The 17366-nt window shown below is 37.0% G+C and overlaps 1 protein-coding gene across 1 annotated transcript in view; it reads right to left on the bottom strand.

The window, feature by feature from the left end:
* The window catches only part of GRID2 (glutamate ionotropic receptor delta type subunit 2), a 690454-nt gene that overhangs the window by 265095 nt on the left and 407993 nt on the right, over positions 1 to 17366 (bottom strand). The window contains exon 10 of the mRNA XM_015562999.1: positions 7275 to 7413. Within this exon, the coding sequence (XP_015418485.1) occupies positions 7275 to 7413 (139 nt within the window). The remainder of the gene's footprint in view (positions 1 to 7274; positions 7414 to 17366) is intronic.

Below are 17366 nucleotides of genomic sequence, written 5' to 3' on the forward strand. Positions count from 1 at the left end.
CTGGAAACATTAAAAATGCCACTTACTAGGTAAATTGCTAAATAAACTTGTCCATCCACACCATGGATTACAACTCAGCAATAAAAATCAAACTATTGATACGTGCAACAACTTGGATGGATCTCAAGGGCATTATGCTGAATTAAAAACAAAAAAATGTCAATTTCAAAAGGCCACATACTTTGTGATTCAACTTAAATGATACTCTAGAAATGACAAAAATTATAAGAATGGAGAACATATTAGTGGTTGCCAAGCACTGAGGGTGATTGGTGGGGAAGGAAGAGTTAGTGTGACTATAAAGGGGTAGAATGATAATTTTGTAACGATGGTATAGCTCTATATCTGTATTGCAGTGGTGGTTATACATTCTACACTTGTGATAAAAGTGGCATAGAACTATATGAATGTACTATACTCATGTTAATTTCCTAATTTTGTTCTTGTACTACAATTATTTAAGATGTAGCCATTGGGGAAATCTAGGAGAAAGGTACATGACACATCATTGTACTTATATCTTTGCAATTTCCTGTGTATATATAATTACTTCAAAATAAACAGAAGAAAGTTCGCTTAAATATTTATAGAGTTTATTGCTATATGACAGATTATGGATTATTAATGCTTTGGCCTTCAGAATTTTACTGTATTTTCCTATTATCTCAAAATAGCCTTGTATTACTTGTATAATAAAAAGAAAATGCCTGACAAGAGAATAAAAATAAGCCTAACTTGTTTTTTGATGGCTCAAGGCTAAAAGTAATTAGCAGGCAGAATGGAGTCTGTGAATAACAGACCTTGAGATGCAGCTTTTCTACAAAATTGTATCTGAAAAGTTGCCTAACTGAGTGATTTCTAGAATCTACTCACATAGTAATTCTCTTCTTTCTTACCTATTTAACAAAGAGGTAGAAGGCCATATTCTCTTTATATATCTTTTTAAAATAAAAAATAAACTGAGGCTATATTCTTGCATTCACTAGAAATGTAAATGATAGCCTAGTGAAAAAACGTTTCTCAAGCCAAATTTATTATAAATTACCTTTAATACTTAGGAATTTTCTAATTAAATAGCCTTTGAAACAAGAAGATATGTCGGTCAGACTTATATGCAGTAGAGACATACTAGTTAAATGCCATGAATATATGTGCATTAGACATTTCTAATGAGTTTCCTTACACGCCTACACCTATTCCCACAGGTAAAGCTGTCTTTCTGAAACGATGTCACTCCCTGTTACCTCCAAGAATTCCAAATTCCTTAACAAGCCTTATCATGCCCTTCAGGATGTGGTCCCACCCTCCTTTTCTATTTCATTTCCCACCATTCTCACATGGCTCATCCCCATCCGGGGAAGAAAATTAGCATATTTTGATCATTTACCCTTTGCTAGACACCATCCTAAGAGTTTCATGTCTCTGTTGCTTTTGCAAATGACCACCAGTAAGCCACCCCTTCAGTCTGATGAAATTCATCCTTTAAGATCAAGCTCTCAGGTGGTACCTCAGAGAAGCTCTGTGATGCCTGACAGTTTCCTTCCTTCCTCCTCCCACTCCTCTCCCATGTACAGAGTGAAATGGCTCCTTCCCCTGTGTTCCCACAGCATCTTATAAATAAGTCTAGCAAAGTCCTTGTGTCATTGAATTCTACATTGCTCTCTCTCCAAAGAGATTGTGATTCAGGGAGAATACTTACATAGCTTTATAGACTAAATGCTTAGTACAGTGTTTACACTTTATATAGATATATAATTAAACTAAATGTATGGAGATAATCTATTTACTTAGGAGTTTTTTTAGTTAGCAATTTATCCATTTCCGAAAGCATGATTGTAATGATCTCTTTGAATACTGATTTGCTAACAATAGTTACACAGTTCCTTGAGGGCAAAGAAAAGGTAGAAATCCTTTCATTACAGAGCACCTGCCAATTGCAACCACTCTTTCTATTGATACACTAGGGAAAAAAAACTCATCTCCTCCAGTAGATAGAATATTTATGAAGCTCTTTTTTCCATATGCTTGGAAAGAAATGTATCTCAAATTAGTTTGATTTAGTGACTGCATCAACTCAATATTTTGTTTAGTCCAACCTCAACCATTATGGACAAAAATAGCATTAAATTTAAAAGTATGGTGGGATGTTCAGATCCCTTGGAACAGACTCAAGCTCACTCATAGCCTTAGGAAACGAAAGACTTCAAGTTTTACCACCAAAGACTAATCTGACTAAAATTATTAATGACTATAACTATAATTTCCCCTGTAGCGATTTTCACTTTTATACGGTTTTTGAAAATTGCATCACAACAAAAACTAAAGGAGCTGCTATAGATGTTATTCCCCAGTGTCTAATCTGAAAATTCCTTCAAAGCTTCACATGCTCCATTTCACCACTGCAGCCTTTAACCTGGTTACCAACAGAAATGCCCAACAGGGCATTCCATTTTCTAGGTATTTGAAAACAATTTTGCTATACATTCTAAAAAGGGCATTCCATTTCCTAGGTATTTGAAAACAATTTTGCTATACATTCTTACTGTTCAATGACAATGAAAAAGCTTGTGTCATTAGAGTCTTGTAGAAATTGCATATTTTCCCCTTGAAACTGAACTGGGCACCCAATACTACCCATCCCCAACGGTCACAATCTGTCATAGTTATGTTGAGCTGCCCCTATCATTGAAGGGATATGAAATTAAACTTGAGGTCTCTTTTTCAGGGAAAATACACCTTCAAAACTTCTATTAATGACAAATGTCAACCAGAAGGGTAGATGCCTATAAAGATCTAGTTTTGCAAAAGGGGTACATTTTATAAAATGTATTAAGCTTCCCAAGAATAAATAAATTGAATTGCTCCCAGCAAACTATGGCTTTCTGTCAACCAACTGTTCAAAAGTAGCTGCTTTCCTCCTCCTCTCACTCACGTCTCTGTGATCACCTCTATCTCTTCTAGTCTGGAAAAATGACTTTGAGTTTGGGGGATGAAAATGCAATTTGTGTATATGTGCTAAATTGCAGAGCAAAATTGGGCTGGAAAAAGGTACACTGGCAAGTATTGCTTCATTTAGTGATGGGCAAATCTTATGACTATAAATGATTAGGAAGCATGACATTGAATGGTATTATAAAAAAGTTTTTGTCTTTTCTAAGAAAAATCACACTTAACAATTTTCCAAGAAAATTTGATATTAGATGCAGATGGAACTTTGAATGTTTCCAAGAAACATTGAAAGCAATTATGTTTACCAAAACAGCTGAGGCATGAAATTAGAAGATGCCTTCAAGTTGGGGAAGAGAATTAGGCTTCTTTAACTTATTTGGCTTTGATTTCCCCTCTTTTGAAATTAGTCTAGTGATAAGATTAGAAGGAAGGAAAGATTTATCATACCCACTGTTGACTTTTAATAATGTGAGTAGCATTAGAAAGAAATGTTTTTAAAAAATGAATAATCAGTTATCTTAAACTATGAAACTACACTTGAGGAAAACATCATGTGAAATTACGATTTTCCCTCATTAGGTTTATTTTCAGAAAAACCCACTTGGGTGCAAAAATCTGATAGAGGCTTTTGCTCCCACTGCGATTGCATGAAAGTCTAAATACAAACTAACGCTGGCAACGTTAGTAATGACTAACTAGTTCATACACGTGCACGCACCATGAGGTTTACAACCTCATGAAACAGTGACTCAAGCAAACAAACTGTCAGAACAACTAGATAAGGAAAAACTTCAGTAGATATGGCTACAGATTAGTATTGAATTGATATGGGTTAGATTTCCACCTCTGACACTACTGACAATGTGATCTTGGGCATTTAACTTATGATGTTTGTTTCTTTTGCAATCAAAATAGTATCTGTATTACTAGTTATTTTAAGGAATAAATGGGAAAAATATATGCTTAATAAATTCATGGTAAATTACCAGTGAATCTTAACTATAACTTGTGTTTATTATTATTGTCATTTACTGTATAAAATCAATTTTTTTATTTAAAATTTTCTTCACTTATTTAAAAGTGCTTCAAAATCAGATCTGAGCTATAGGTTTTTAGTTTTAAGTACACTCAAAATATGACAAACTAAACATAATTGATATGCAATATATTGGTGAGATGAAATACTCTAAAGTTTTAAGATTACTATTCTTAGTGTCATTTCTATTATTGGATCTACCAAGCAATCTTACCTTGAATGGCAGATATCAATTATAAATATAATCTGCTCATGTTGGGGTATATGCCCATAAAATTGGCCCAACACAAAAATCTCCTAACTTTCAGTACTCTATTTCCTCAGACCAATTGTGGATTTAAGAATACAATCATTTATATCCCTATACTTAGCAATAAATATGTCTATGGCACACCTTTAATGATATTCTTTAAAAACAACTGGCCCATCCTATGTAGTGGTTCTCAACCTTCTGGCCCTTTAAATACAGTTCCTCATGTTGTGACCCAACCATAAAATTATTTTCGTTGCTACTTCATAACTGTAATGTTGCTACTGTTATGAATCGTAATGTAAATATCTGATATGCAAGATGGCCTTAGAAGACCCCTGTGAAAGGATCATTCAACCGTCAAAGGGGTCGCGACCCACAGGTTGAGAACCGCTGCTAAGGTGTGGGATGGGAACTGGTGTGGTACATTTAAACCATAAGCTTTAGAATCAGAAAGGTTTTAGGTTTGGTCTTTAATTAATAATTTATTAGCTGCCTGATTTAGTTCAAGTTACTTATCTTTTCAACTTCAGTTGTAAAATAGGTTATTAACAGCATGTAGTTCAGAAGATGGTTGTAAATATTAAATGAGCCAATGCATGTTAAACATTTAGCACAGTCTGGCATCTTGTGAATGTTAAATAAATAGCAATTATTATTTTCATAATTTTACTAATTTCATTGATTTCTTGGGAGGGTGGTTGTAGTACTTTTCATTATTGCTTAAAATATGATTCTGGCCTGGTTGGCATGGCTCAGTGGTTGAGCATTGACCTATGAACAGGAGGATCATGGTTTGATTCCCAGTCAGGGCACATGCCTAGGTGCAGTGCATGAAATCTAGTGTGGGACATGCAGAAGGTAACCAACCAGTCAATGATTCTTTCTCATCATTGATGTTTGGCTTCTCTGCTGTGGCAGGACCAAAGGCCTGGGTCCCGGGTGCCAGAGGAAAACCGGTTCTGGCAGCCAGGGGAAGGAAGTCCTATTGCGCAAATCTTTGTGCAACGGGCTTCTAATATATAGATATATTTAAAAAATACGATTCTGATGGGATCATCAGTTTGTGTATACACACACAAACACATACACATATTTAAAAAAATATGATTTTGATGGGATCATCAGTTCTATAACTTACTAGAGGCGCAGTGCATGAAATTTGTGCATGGGGTGGGGGTGTCCCTCAGCCTGGCCTGCACCCTCTCACAATCTGGGACCCCTCAGGTGATGTCTGACTGCCAGTTTAGGCCCAGTCCCTGCAGTCAGACATCTGGCAGTCGGACATCCCTCTCGCAATCCAGGACCACTTGCCCCTAACTGCTCACTTGCCTGCCTGCCTGCTCACCCCTAACTGCTCACCTGCCTGCCTGCTTGCCCCTAACTGCTCGCCTGCCTGCCTGCTCACACCTCACCGCTTACCTGCCTGCCTGCTCAGTGTGCATCACAGCGACCAGTCTTTCCAGTTATTCCCCGTTAATGGTCATTTAGGCTTTTGTATACATAGATGTCACATATAGAACTGGCCATAAGGATAATAAATTTAGAGTATGAGATTTTGCATCAAAGACAAAAATGTGAAAACAATTTGAAGAGCATGAATTTATGAGAGAAGTTGGAAATACCATTTTTGTAAATGGATGAAAAAATTTACTGTCTATTGTCATTATTAGTTGACTTTGGGATTTAATTTTGTATACCACAATTAAAATACCTTTCTTAGTTCTTTAGAGATCAATAATTCTCAACTTTATTTTTATTATTGTCTATATTACATAATAGTTTGTGACTAATAAACTTCATTTACATATTTTTAAGATAAGAACTCATATGTTTTATTTTAAAAATAACTTAAATCCCCATGAATTCCTTGATCAATCTGATTATTCTAATTTTGAATTGTTGGTTTTGTTGAGAAATGAATGCGCTTCAACTTAGGAAAAGTCAAACTACCTTGTCTTTGAATGAATAAACCATTTTCAGGAAAATTTTGTTAAAATAATATATAGAATATTGACTTAGGTAACTTTTAGGATTTAAGTGAGTGCATCATAGTTAATGACAATTTACCACAATTATAGCTGGGAAAAGAGCAGTTTTAATGGCCATATCCTATATAAAAAAGGTTAATATGCAAATCGACCTAATAGCAGAACAACCAGTTGCTATGATGTGCACTGACCCTCAGGGGGCAGACGCTCAATACAGGAGCTGCCCCCTGGTGGTCAGTGCACTCCCACAGCGGGAGCACCACTCAGCCAGAAGCCAGGCTCACCACTGGAGAGTGCAGTGGCAGTGGCAGGAGCCTCTCCCGCCTCCACAGCAGTGCTAAGGATATCTGACTGATGGCTTAAGCTGGCCCACAGGAAGCAGGCCTAAGCCATCAGTCAGACATCCCCCAAGGGCTTCAGGACTGCGAGAGGGCACAGGCCGGGCTGAGGGACCCCCTCTGAGTGCATGAATTTTGTGCACCGGGCCTCTAGTTAGGTATAATGCAGTGAATAAATAAATAGAAAGTCGTTTTATATCTGGATAGCTTCTCTCTTTTCCTCTCTCCTCCCCCTTACTCCATCTCTTTTTCTACTTATCATCAACCTATCAATTAGTCATCTAATGTTTGTCTCTTTACTCAGACTGTGAATAATGAGACAGACTCAAGGCAATGATTGATAGTGTTAAACTTGATATGTATATCAAGTATATATATATTAGTATTACTCCTTGTTCCTTCATTTTTACAATGTTGCCCAGACATAGTCATATATTTTAGAGTTTCAAATTCTGAATATCTGTTATCCTTTCAGAAAAATGTGGGAAGCAATGTTCAAATTATTCCCATAATTTTATTTTGTAAAAAACCTCTACTAATTCTATATTTTTAGGAGTTGGACTATCTTCTGATATCTATATATCACAAAATTAATCATTTACTCAAAAAGAAGTCATAAATTCATTATTAGAAGCCATGTATGTATTAAATGCTTTGGCACTCCTGTCATTTATCATGCTTTGTGGCTGCTGGAATCTTTGTCTACTTACTGGATGGAGCTTTCAATGCGGGTGATAGTGAGGAAAGCAGCAAGGTTTGCTGTATAAGATGAGATGACAATCAAAGCAAATAGCCACCAAGCCCCCATCATCATTCGGGTAGCCAGAGTTGTGTATGGAACCTCCCCACCTGTGGAAAGAAGCAAAGAGAATAAGAGAACATCAGCAAGTATTTATTGAGAATTCTGAGGTCATACACATTCAATATCAAGTTAATTCTTAAGCAGTGAGAAATCTTTGCACATAACATCAGCAAAGATCTCAGTATTTTGCTTATGTTCATTACTTCATATTTAATTCTCTTTTATGAGACTATGTGTGATCCAGTCAAAAGAAGCATGATAAACATTTAGTATAATATGTTTAAATGATATTCCTTCCATCTTTTTGTTCAACCCTAGAATTAATTATCCTCTTATTATAACCAGATATACACTTAATTATTCACTAGTTAGGTGATATAAATACTATTATGCTTCTGTTTAATACAACTTTTTTAGACTTCTAGTTCAATAAGTAATATCAAATTTTTTTTTATTGCTAAGTTCCCTAGGATCGTAGGTTACCAATGATCTTGGGATCACATATATTAGTATTGGCTTCAGCAGCATCGCATATGGTTTGTTCTCCTACTTGACTAGTTACTCTTTATGATCTTGTAGAATCTTCCTATCTTCTAAACGTTGGAGTGCCTTTGGGCTTTGTCTCTAGATTTCATCTGTTCTCTGTCCACATTTCTACTTCAACTAATCTCAAGTCCCCTGACTTTGAATATCATCACAGTATACTTTGATAACACTCAAGCTCCACTCTCTCTAGAACAGTGGTTCTCAACCTTCCTCATGCCGCAACCCTTTAATACAGTTCCTCATGTTGTGGTGACCCCCAAACATAAAATTATTTTCGTTTCTATTTCATAACTGTAATTTTGCTACTGTTATGAATCATAACGTAAATATCTGATATGCAGGATGTATTTTCATTGTTACAAATTGAACATAATAAAGCATAGTGATTAATCACAAAACAATATGTAATTATATATGTGTTTTCCGATGGTCTTAGGCCACCCCTTTGAAAAGGTCGTTTGACACCCAAAGGGGTCGTGACCCACATGTTGAGAACCGCTGCTCCAGAAAGCTATAGACAAATGTTTACATGATTTCCACTTGGAATCTAATGGATATTTTAGACATTACATTTAAAACAAAACTTTATTTTCACTCCTAAAATCACACTCCAGTCCATACTGTCTCAAGGAATAGCACCATCCTTCACTCTCTTGCTTAGACCAAATACTTAGGAATTTTCCAACATCCCATCCAATAGCAAGTCCAGTCACCTTTACCTTCAAATTACATACCAAATCCTACCTCATCTCATCAATTCCAGTTCTATCACATTTTCTTTGACTGTACTGCTACACCATTTAAATGATTCACCATTTACATCCTGGGAACTACCACTCCCAATTCTATCACCATGGTGCACATTTAAAAATATACATATATATTTAATTGAACTTATTGGGGTGACACTGGTTAACAAAATTATACAGGTTTCAGGTGCACAATTATACAACACATCATCTGTACATGGTATTGTATGCTGACTCCCCCAAGTCAAGTCTCCTTCCATATACTTTAAAAATGAGAATGTGATCATAGTATTCCCCTAATCAATTCCCCAGTGGATTGCCATCACTCTTGAAAAGAAAAAAAAATCCAAAATCTCTATCAAAGCATACCAGTGCCTACATGACCTAATATACTAGTAAGGTCAACTTCCTGACCTTTTATCTTATTTATTATCTTGATAACCTTCTTGCAATTCTTCTATGTTGAATTCTGTCATAGGACCCTTGCCCTTGCAATGTTTTATGCAAGGAATTATCTTTTTTTAATTTTAAAATGACTTTTCCATTTATTTATTGAAGTTTCTGCTCAAATAATAATAATACTTCCTCACAAACACTTTATTACCAATATATTGAAAATAACTCCCCACAGCCCCATATTTGCAATCTCCTTATCATTTATTTATTTATTTTTTTTATTATTGTATAAAGTTTTACATATGTCTCCTTTTCCCACCCCAGGCAAGCCCCCACTGCCCCAGTGTCTGTGTTAATTGGTTATGCTAATATTCATGCATACAAGTTCTTTGGTTGCTTTCTAATCCAACCCTTCCAACTCCCCTGCCATTTGTTTCTGGATCTATTTTTGTTCATTAGTTTATGTTGATCATTATATCTCACATATGAGTGAGATCATGTGATATTTATCTCTCTCCAACTGGCTTATTTTGCTTAGCATAATGCTCTCCAGTTCCATCCATGCTGTTGCAAATGGTAAGAATTCCTTCTTTTTTACAGCAGCATAGTATTCCATTGTGTAGATGTACCATTGTTTTTTAATCCACTCATCTGCTGATGGGCACTTCGGCTATTTCTAAATCTTAGCTATTGTAAATTGTGCTGCTATGAACACAGGGGTGCATATATCCTTTCTGATTGGTGTTTCTGGTTTCTTGGCAATATCCTTATCTTTAAAAAATCATATCTTTCCATATTTTATATCTTTTTGTTTATTTTCCCCCTTTATTATATAGTTTCTTATATAGGAACAGTTTCTGTCCCTTATCACGTAGGTAAATATTTATTGAATTAATATATGTTTTATATAAAATTAATAGTACTTTTAAAAGAAATTAGGCTATTCTTTAAGAAGAGGAAGAAGGAAAAGGTAAAGATAAAAATTATGAACAACAAATACATATTTATCAACAAGTGAATCTAAAAATCAAGTGAATAAAAAATCTGATGAACAGAGTAAACTAGTGAATATAATAGAATCAGGGCATAGAAAGGGAGTGGGCTGATAATTCTCGGGGGGAAAAGGGGTGTGGGGGGTGTGGGAAGAGACTGGACAAAAATCGTACACCTATGGATGAGGACAGTAGGTGGGGTAAGGGCAGAGGGTGGGGTGGGAACTGGGTAGAGGGGAGCTATGGGGGGAGGGAGGAACAACTGTAATAATCAGAACAATAAAGATTTATTTAAAAAGAAATTAGGCTTATGCTAATATTAAAAATAAAATAAGGAGATATAATACTGGATTTGTGTAGATCCATCAATATGTTAATGACTTAACAGGACTCAATTAATTATACTATCAGGCAGATTTTTATGCCAATCATTATTTTTCACTGTGTAATATCTAAATTTTCAGTGTAGTTCAAATATACCCTTTGGCTATGTCCTGAGCTAACCTCTGATATCTGACACACATTTTTCAAAAGCAATTATAATGTATTTCAGATATTTACTGCTTCAAGAAAAACGTTCACCTGACTTTTAAAAGATAAAGCATAAGAAAATATTTTTAAATCTACATGGCAACATCCTGGACAAAATGACTAATTGAAAAAATAATAAAATATGAACAAAATGATAGCTAAAGATGGAAAGATGTGCATACCAAAAATGGAACAAAAAATTAATGACTGAAAAGGCTTATTGAAGGTTAGTTTCATAAAGTTAAATCTTTAATAGAGTTGATATCACTTATATGAAAGAATATTTGTTGAGATTTCTTTAACATGGCATATAATCTGTGCTTTGGGTAATTCAAATATTTTTGGAGAATCTAAATAAAATATTTTATTTGATATCTGCACTTACAAATTAAATGCTAAAAGTAATGGGTGTCTTGACTTCCAATTTTGGTAATTCTGAATAATCCTCCTGAGAGCAACTAGAAAAATTGAACATATAATGCTTTTAAGAGCTGAAGAGGCAGTAAAAATGAGAAGACCAAGATCTCAAAGGAAAAAAAACAAAACACAAAAAACCCCTCATAAATGTGACCTTTTATTTAGAACTACTTTTCCCAGAGGAATAAATGCCAATTTATCATAAGGAAGCCAAGAGACTGAGAAACTGAGTAATGCTTTTGAAAGTCTTCAAAGGTCAAGTGGCTATAAAAATTAAGGCCCAGAGCTTGCCAAATGAGGATAGGACTAAGAAAACTAGATAATCTTCATGTGCTTAGAAATCAATAATTGCAAGTCTATTAAGGCATGGATCAAAGCAAATCACAAGAGAAATAAAATATTTTGAATATGACAATAATAAAAATACTCCATACCAAAACTCCGTGTTTAAATAGCTGATGGGATGCCACTAACTTTGTGTTTAGAGGGAAATTCCTTGCCTATAATGTGTAAGAAGAGAAGGTTAAAAATCATGAGCTCATCAATTTTAAGTTTAAAAAAATCAAGCTCAACCTAAAGAACATAGAAGCAAGAAAAGAGTAAATAAGAAAAGAATAAATGTAAGAGCAAACATCAAAATAGACAAAAAAATACAATAGAGAAGGTTGATCTAACAGTAGTTTGGTCACTTGAAAAGACCTTTAAAAACTATTAATATTGATCACAAAATTAGGTAAAGGCACAAAAAATAAATAATAGGAGGAAAAAGGGTACTTTGTTTCAGGTGTTATAGACATTGGAAGGATAAAAAGAGGAAGTTCCTACTAAAATTTTATGCTAATTAATTTGAAAATTGAGATGATATGACCAAATTCCTAGAAAAATTGCCACAAAAAGAAATAGAAAATTTGAATGATTTTATAACTCTTAAAGATTTTGAATCCATAATTAAAACTTACTCACCAAAAAACTCAAGGCCAGTAGCCTTACGTGGAAAAATATAACATGCTCTGGTAAAATTAACTAATTTTACACGAGCTTTCTTGATATCAGAAAAAAAGCAAGACAAGTTTCCATACATTTTATAGAAAAGGCACAACTTAGATAACAAAATTGGAGAAGATCATTCCAAGAAAGAAAAATTACAGGCCAATAGTTTATGACTATAGATACAAAAGACTTAAAATAAATTAGCAAAGTGAAAATTGCAATAAATAAATAGCATATTGGGTCAATTATCTAAAAGCAAGGGTTGGTTTGGCACTCAAAAATCAACATTGGAATTTACTTCATTTACAATACAAAGGAATAAAATCCTGTAATCATCTTGGTAGATGCAGAAATGTTGCAGATAAAAGTCAATATCCAGTCATAAAAAAAGAAACCTAGAATTAATTCAGCAAAGTAGGAATAAAAGAACTATTCTTAGTCTCACAAAGTATTTTCAGAATCTCTATAGCAAACATCATTACTTATAAATAAGTATTTTTAAAGACTAAAGGCTACAAGCTGTTATCACTTCTATTCAATTGAAAGTACTAACAATATGGCGCAACAAGAAAAAAATAACTAAAAATACTAAGGATTGGGAGGAATGAATAAAAGTTATGAATTGGAGATGATGTGATTATATATATGTAGAAAATCTAAGAGAATAGAGGATAACTTACTAAAATTAAGCTAGTTATTAAGTTTCTTTGGTAAAGCATCAAAAAAATCAACCATATATGTATATATCAGCAATAGACTTTTAAAACATGGAATTGACCCAGGACTGACTTGGGCTGCTGCAGGTGGCCCAACCCAGCACTGATTGCCTAGGGGCCTGAAGATCAGGCCTGGAGAGAGGCCTGCAGAGAGAGAGGTAGGGTCTGATCTGTAGCCTCTGTGGCAGCCATTGATCAGAACTTGACTCTCTTTCTCTCCCGGACTGGCCAACAGCCTCACCTCCATTTCTCTCCAGGCCTCCACTGGGGCTGCTGATCAACCCCGCCTTTCTGATCAGGCCCCATTGATAGGCCCAGAGATGCTGACTGGCATAGAAACTGACCAATCAGAATCAAATTGGCCGGGAGAGAAGGGCAGTTGGGGGTGAGATCAGGCCAGCAGGGGAGGGCAGTTAGGGGTGATCAGGCAGGCAGAGGCAGTTAGGGGTGATCAGGCCGGTAGGGGAGAGCAGTTAAGGGCAAGATCAGGCCGGCAGGGGAGGGCAATTAGGGGCAACCAGGCTGGCAGAGATGGGCAGTTAGGGGTGATCAGGCAGGCAGGCAGAGGCAGTTAAGGGCGATCAGGCAGTCAGGCAGAGGGGTTTGGGGCAATCAAGCAGGTAGGCAGGAAAGTGGTTAGGAGCCAGCGGTCCCAGATTGTGAAAGGGGTGTCTGACTGCTGGTTTAGGCCCGATCCCTGTGGACATCCCCCGAGGGGTCCCCAATTGGAGTGGGTGCAGGCTGGGCTGAGGGAACCCCCCCCTCTGTGCACGAATTTCATGCACCAAGCCTCTAGTTATTCACAATGGCCTCAAGCTGGAAACAGCCTAAACATCCTTGAAGAGTATAATGTATAAATAAAATATGGTATATTTATATACTGGAATATTACATAGCAATGAAAATGAACAGATTTCATCTTACCTAATAATAGACAAACATGAAAATTGACAGTACCTTTGCTATGCCTTAAGCCACGCCCACCAGCCAATCAGAGCGACTATATGCAAATTAACCCAACCAAGATGGCAGCTGGCAGCCACAGAGCTGGAGCAAGCAGGAGGCTTGGTTGCCCCAATGATGGAAGAAGCCAAGCTTCCCGGCCGGCTGCTGCCTCCTCTCAAGGCAACAAAGTTTCAATTATAGAAGGTAAATAAGCCCCAGATACCTGCTTCCACTTGCCATGGCCACAGAGCTGGAGCGAATAAAAAACAAAACAAAAAAGGAAAGGCTGGTAGCTTCAGTCACCGGGGGGCTTGGTCAGTCTGAAATCAGCCGTCAGCCCCTCACCCAGGCTGGCCAGGCACCCCAGTGGGGACCCCCACCCTGAAGGGGGTTTGGGCAGCCTGAAAACAGCCATCAGCCCCTCACCCACGCTGGCCAAACCCCCATGAGGTGAGGGTCCCCACTAGGGGGGCTTGATCAGCCTGCAAACAGCCACCAGTTACTCACCCAGGCTGGGCAGGCACCCCAGCAGCACCCCCACCCTGATCCAGATACCCTTCAGGGCAAACCAGTCGGCCCCCAACCATGCACCAGGCCTCTATTCTTTATTATAAAAGGGTGATATGCAAATTGACCCTAACAGCAGAACCACTGGGAATGACTGGTCACTATGACCCCCACGGACCACCAGGGGGCAGACGCTCAATGCAGGAGCTGCCCTCTGGTGGTCAGTACGCTCCCACAGGGGGAGATCTGCTCAGCCACAAGACAGGCTGATGGCTGCCAGCACAGCAGTGGTGGCAGGAGCCTCTCCTGCCTCCTCAACGGCACTGAGGATGTCTGACTGCAGCTTAGGCCTGCTCCCCGCTGGCAAGTGGACATCCCCTGAGGGCTGCTGGGCTGACAGAGGGATGTCTGACTGCTAGCTTGGGCCCAATCCCCCAGGGAGCGGGCCTAAGCCAGCAGGTGGACATCCTCTGAGGGGTCCCAGACTGCAAGAGGGCATAGGCCGGGCTGAGAGACCTTCCTGAGTGCACAAATTTTTGTACACCGGGCCTCTCGTTTATATATAACACCATAAATGGATTTCACAGACTAAATTTTTTAAAGGAAATATACATTTTTATTGATTTCAGAGAGGAAGAGAGAGATAGAAATATCAGTGATGAGAGAAAATCATTGATTGATTTCCTCCTGCATGCCCCACACTGGGGATCTAGCCTGCAACTTGGGCATGTGCCCTGACTGGGAATTGAACTGTAACTTCCTTTGAAATGAGCCATGCCGACTGGTCCACAAACTAAATTTTGAGTAAGAGAATGCATACTAGGCCTAACCAGTTTGGCTCAGTGGTTAGAGTGTTGTCTGGCATGCTGAAGGGTATCAGTTTCGATTCCTGGTCAAGGGCACATATATTGGTTGCAGGCTCAATCCCTGGCACTGGTTGGAGCGCATGAGGGAGGCAACCAATCAATGTGTTTCTCTCTCACATCTCTCTCTTCCCCCACCCCCTTTCTCTCTCCCTCTCCCTTCCACTCTCTCTAAAAATCAATGGAGAAAATATCCTTGGGTGAGGATTAACAAACCAAAACAAAACAAAACAAAACAAAATGCATACTGTATGATAGTTTTATAGAAACAAGCAACTTGAATAGTAGTGCTGATAATCCCTTGAGTGGTTACCTTTGGAGTTAGAAAATAATGGTTGAGACCAGGCAATGTGTGCCATGTCACTGGTAATGTTATACCTTTCCTTGGGTAGTAATTGCACAGGTGTTCTATTGTTGATAATTGATTGAGCAGCACATTTAAGTTTTATTCACCTTTCTGTATGTAAATAATAGTTTTCAACTTAAAAAATTAAATAAAATTAGAAAGGAGAGAAAAGCATGAGTTTAACCAAGACCATTCTTTTCCTTTCTTTATTTTCTTTGTGTACACTTTTGGAGGAAAAAAGGGTATTTTCATAGGTTCAGGATGCTAGAAGAGACAATCAGGTAAAAGACAAAAGAATTATCTGCTAAATTAAAAACACAACTCCACTTTGCTAAGGCATGGCAGAAATTAGACTGGCAGTTCCTCACATATCAGGGTGAGCCAAAGTCTAACTCTAGAGTTGGGTGTTTTGATTCCCACACCACACCCCCTCGGGGGAGTGTGAGCCTCCTACATCACTCAGCAGAATCATGTGAAATTTCTATTTTCCAAAGTGACCCCTCTATCATAAGGAAAATCTTTTTGACACAGATTTGCATTTTGATGTGACTCATTTGCCACATCAAAAAATATGTCAACCTTGCTACTGTATATATCATCTTGCTTATACAATTTGTTAAAGGAATAAAATAATGTTTTGTCCTCAGGCAAGATTATGAAGCTTGATAATTTCATCTGAATCAGGCAACAATTGATCACTGTAAGTCTTATTCTGTGTGAGCCTAAAAATATGAAGAATAATTAATTGTTTACAATTTGACTGGTAAATCAGCTTTTCATAGGTTCACAAACTCACAAAGTGTTTATTATATAATCTAGGACTGTGAAACTCTTTTATGAAACATGATTTTTTTAAAAAGAACAAAAATTGCTACCTTTTTCTAATAAACATTCCTTTTTCAAGAGTTGGCTCCTTATTGGCTTATTTAGAAAAATGTCTAAAAACACATAGCAAGTACAAAACTTCCAAAATTAGGGACAACTAAATAAGTTCAACTAACCTGGTCTTTTGGAGTGTCAATAAATATTAGAATGTTCCACACAAAATAAAAATTTAGAAAAGGTGCAGAAGGATATTGTTGGAAATCAGTCATTGCCAGGGCAGTGCTCTATATTTAAGGATGGGAGAGAATGTAAATGTCTCCCAAATGCTTATGGTATGTCAGTCACATATACATACTAATCTATTTTTTGAAGCTCATTCATAAATAGTCAAATTGAGAGAATGACTATAATCCGATTTGTAAATGCTTTACTATTTTTCCCTTTGGTGGAGTGTGCAGAGGTACAAGGACGGGCATGTGAACATGGTTTGCCATTGGCCACAGGTTAGTAGGTCCATTATCCGAATAGATTTGAAAGGTAGGGCAGGTTTCTATAATGCGGCATGTCTGTCATTGGTACAACAGAGGGCTTTAGGTGGTAGGGGGAAATAAAATCAAATCGTATTGTATTATGTTGAGGAAGTTGTTGCATTTAAAATTATTTGTAGTATTAATTTATCATAGCAAGAACAAAGCCTCAGTTTGGTGATACATTTCTTTAAGATTATGAATCTATTTTTATAAAGGCAAGGCAAATCTCATACTCCTTTTGGCAGGCAACAGAAACTATTAGGATTAATAATGTTGCTTCACTTATATCTCACTGATGTTATAGTTACTTTCTATTTAATGCAAATAGCATGGCTTTTATATTTATTTTAAGGAATGCAATCTTTATTAACAATAACTTTTTACCTCCTCAAGAATCTTAGTTTCAAATATTTCACTCACCTATGCCATCATCTACTTTTGGCCTTCCTCCCTCTATCAAACCTGCAGTCCCACCAAGATCTACCTAAGATCTATTGACCCTCCCACCTTTTCACTATTCCTTTCTACCCACTTAGATATACTTCCCTCTTACCCAGCTTAAACTCAGTGACTTGTTAAGATGAGTTCATTGCATTTATACTGAACTCCTTTGAAGTCCTCTCAGCAGAGCCCCATATGAAGTCAAA

This window comes from Myotis davidii, unplaced genomic scaffold (assembly GCF_000327345.1).
Source record: "Myotis davidii unplaced genomic scaffold, ASM32734v1 scaffold958, whole genome shotgun sequence".
NCBI classification, from domain to species: Eukaryota; Metazoa; Chordata; class Mammalia; order Chiroptera; family Vespertilionidae; genus Myotis; species Myotis davidii.